The sequence below is a fragment of the Saccoglossus kowalevskii genome, chromosome 17 (assembly GCF_978046115.1).
Source record: "Saccoglossus kowalevskii chromosome 17, keSacKowa6.1, whole genome shotgun sequence".
Classification (NCBI taxonomy): Eukaryota; Metazoa; Hemichordata; class Enteropneusta; family Harrimaniidae; genus Saccoglossus; species Saccoglossus kowalevskii.
The window spans coordinates 14,641,429-14,645,153 of NC_140657.1; the positions used below are offsets into that span (position 1 = coordinate 14,641,429).

A 3,725-nucleotide genomic window follows, 5' to 3' on the forward strand; every position below is an offset into this window, starting at 1 on the left:
GTGTTCTTTTGCAGATTCACGCTCGTGTTGTCCCCTTATATGTCTGAATATATGCGGTTCACATTTCCTATTGTTAAACATATTTTTAAGGTAACGTACATTTCACACAATAAGTATGCACCCAATCGGATCACTTTAAATAACGTTCCTTGAGCAGTTTTTCAAACCCAAATTTATCATATGCGACACTATTTTGTAAAATTATAACTAGGAAAATTAGTCATACTATTTATAGAGCATAACGTATTTTACCAGGTTGTTTTAGTGGGACTTTGGGACATCAACATTCCCATTGATAAACCAAAATCTACGGAATTGCATAATAAGCTGGATTCCTCAATTAGAAGTTAAAGCGGGAGGATCGTCACCTGCGCACGTTCAGGAATTGAGTCCCAAGCGACAATTACACGCGCTAAAAACGCAAAGGCTCATGGGTAGACGCTTGTTTGTAAACGATGACACGCTATGACCATCTGACGCATGCGCAGGTGACGACTCCCTGGCTTTAATGTACTCGTGATTATATCAACATGACAAATTTAGCTTTTCTTTGTAATTTGAATGACTTTTTAGAGGAAAGTATTAACTTACTCCAGCACTGGGACAGTAACGTACATGCGATTATTAGAGGTTCTACGTACCATATAATAATATGTTAGGTAATACATGATTTATGGGTTTATCCTTTTGATAGATCAGTTTGTCCGCTTAAAGGAGGACGTAGCATGGGAATTCCAAACACAAATTCCAGAGAACCGCCTGGGGCATCGTTTTAAAATCCAAACCGCGAAAGTAACCTATATGTATTAAATGTATGTATCTACATTCATATTAACAATAGTACTGTTACATGCTTTGCTATGCAAGATAATATAGGAATAATAAAGGTAAGGTTTTAGAGATTTAAATATAATTTAAATTCTAACTATATTATAATCCACGAGCCTCTAACGCCAATGAATTTTATTTTTCTGAAACAAAAATATGATGGTAGATTTACAACGTCTGCTAGTTTGCACATTCAGATCTGTTGTATCGTTACAACACCCCATACTAAATTTGTTTTCTATTGTTGGAGGGCACTCCATGAATTACAATGCCAACATTATGAATAAGAATTTTCACCACTCTTAATTCACTGCATAGGCAAAATATATATAATATGTTATTTATAAAAATATCTTTAGTATCTGAAATATTTGTCTACTTTCCTTACTTGGAAATACAAGGTTCATACAACTACATCCAGTGTATAATCAATGAACTACATTTCCATAATTGCGTTAACCCCCGATGCTGGCAAAAACTCAAATATATAAAGATTTGAAATAAAAAGCCTATATTAAATCTTTATTTGTTTTCAATAAATCAACAACTGGTGTTTTGCATTGTATAACACTTTTTATCATGTGACACATTGACGACATTCTGACCATAAGTGTAGCCGTAAACGTGAAACATCACAGCAACCCGTGTAACTAACTATACAAATATCCATCATTAACATGTCTGTAAATAATGGTAATACACACTAACGTCTTCACTAATACTACTCCATCAATGTTCTCCTCACACATTTGGTCACAAATATGGATTTGGCTCACGTTAGAGTTGGAAAAAACTGCAAGAAGAATGGCATTTTATAAATCTTTACACTCTCGATAACAAAGTATATACTAGTATATATTTTAATGTGTTCGAGGAAGAGCAGTGATGAGTCACTAGTCCGGAAATCCAACAATAGATGCAGTATACACATCGTCTTCGTCTGACTGGATTGGATGTAATTAGCGAATGTGAATCATCCAATAGTTCTACAAGTCAGAAAATTGGCAAGCCAATGAGTGCAGATCAGTGCGCGATATTTGTCAAATTCCTGAATTTCCCCATCTGCAGACACAATTCGTTTTGTTATCTGATTGGTCAACATACGGAATTAACATATATAATGGGCCAATGAGTGCCTGCTACGTTTTCAAATCGCATTGTTATTCAAAGTACCAGGTCATATAAATCCCGTGACCGACGATTGTTGCTTTCAAAACGTTTAAAGTGTGCAAGCTTCTCAACGTGTTCTCATTGCAACCATGAATGTCTGTGTAGTGTTATTACTGTTGGCCGTTATCGGTGCTGCAGTGTCTGATGATGTTGGCAAAGGAGAGAACACCAGGGTAAGGATTCGAGCCGTTTTCATTCTTGGCAAAATGGTATCTTAAACTGCGCTTCAACCCAGTTTATTGGGACTAAACCCACGTCAATGTATTAACTGTGCCAGATTTTAGTGGTGAGTAGTGCATTATATGTCCGATGTACACCACATGCCCCTTCCCCGACCACGTTGGCGGCAAATAGCCAATATGATATCCAGGTATGCAGAGTGTCATTGCGTCTTTCTTCGTCAAATGAATTGTAATCACATTTCATTGTAATTCTGGTTATGGATATTTGCAATGGTGCACGAATTTTGCGCCGTTTAGTCGAATGTGATTTGTAATCAATTGATCCAATTGTGTATATTTCATCATCAGATGGATAAGCCCGTCGAGAGAGAGCTACATCACCTGTCAGATGAAAAGAAATCCGAAATGGTAAATCGCAGAAAAGAATATTTGAAAGCTCATCCCGAGGTCGAAGGCAGTCCCAAGCTCGCCCAGGAAGTAAGCAAATTGCTGAGAAATAAAAAGGAAAAGATGATGGGAATTAAACAATCGGAGCTCTCTTCCGAAGAGAAGGTTTTACAATTAGAAAATCTGAAGCAAGACTACAGAAGCCAAATTAAAACCCTCGCGATAGAAGCTAATGGCCGCGCCGAGCTCGCTGCCGAGCGTCGACGCACACTGGAGCTGAGAAAAGAACGTAAATCTGGAAGGGAAAGCAATCTAGGACATCCCAAGTTTGGAGAATCTAAGATGGAAAATTAATGGACAGTAACAGTCGGAACATATTTATTGACATGGTTGAATTGTCATTTTCTGGATTGATTATTTAAATTTGCCATCTAATAAATGATTTACAATACACTTGATTGTCCTTTTATATTAAAAACTCGTTCGATGGTGTGTGGACACTCGTGTACCAGTTTTGGTTAGTCTGTAAATTAAGTTCTGAATAGCACTTGGTTCAATTCGATGAATTGCACGAGGGCGCATTTAAGGCCTGAACGCACAGTCGGAGAGCCACACTACCTTGGCCAATTAGAATATTCAATTGCAGGACCATAAAGGTACACTAAATATCCTGTTTACGAGTCTGACCTGTGTTCTCATAAGTTGCCCAACATTTTTTACATATGAAACTCAATTCAGTGCATGGGGCATTTCATGACACCCAGGCGTGTTTATGTTGCATAATTGCCAACCACAGTAAATCCTATGTAGATTTTGTAAGTTTTTTTTTTTCATATGCAGATTCAATCTCCATTTCTGAACTTTTCAAAGAGGTAAAGGCTTGAAGTGAATTGCTGTACATACAAATCAGAGTAATGATAAATTATCTTCGTTTCGTAGATTAGCAGATAATTACTATATATTCATATGTAAATTATTCACAGGTGGGATTCTACCCGGCCTGTTCTGATTAGTTACTGGCCAAGTACTCATGAGTATACAATATTTAATATGGTTGATTCCCGACAGACGAAAATTTTAACAATAATTTTGAAATCTGGACCATCTGAAACTCCATTTCCTGATTTTTGAGGCGCACACTTTGCCGACACTAAAGGT

The 3,725-nt window shown here is 37.1% G+C and overlaps 1 protein-coding gene across 1 annotated transcript; it reads left to right on the forward strand.

Annotated features, from left to right (window-relative positions):
* Positions 1-2,015: 2,015 nt before the first annotated feature.
* Positions 2,016-3,020, forward strand: LOC102810177 (uncharacterized). The gene is made up of 2 exons (XM_006820771.3): positions 2,016-2,171; positions 2,529-3,020. Exons 1-2 carry the CDS (start codon positions 2,088-2,090, stop codon positions 2,919-2,921), a joined length of 477 nt encoding a protein of 158 aa, XP_006820834.1. The 5' UTR covers positions 2,016-2,087; the 3' UTR covers positions 2,922-3,020.
* Positions 3,021-3,725: the final 705 nt, after the last annotated feature.

Excerpts from the sequence above, each read along its gene's own strand:
- LOC102810177 (XM_006820771.3), top strand. The coding sequence starts at position 2,088 with ATGAATGTCTGTGTAGTGTTATTACTGTTGGCCGTTATCGGTGCTGCA. Across the intron at positions 2,172-2,528 it reads GCAAAGGAGAGAACACCAGG|ATGGATAAGCCCGTCGAGAG; the intron begins GTAAGGATTCGA and ends TTTCATCATCAG.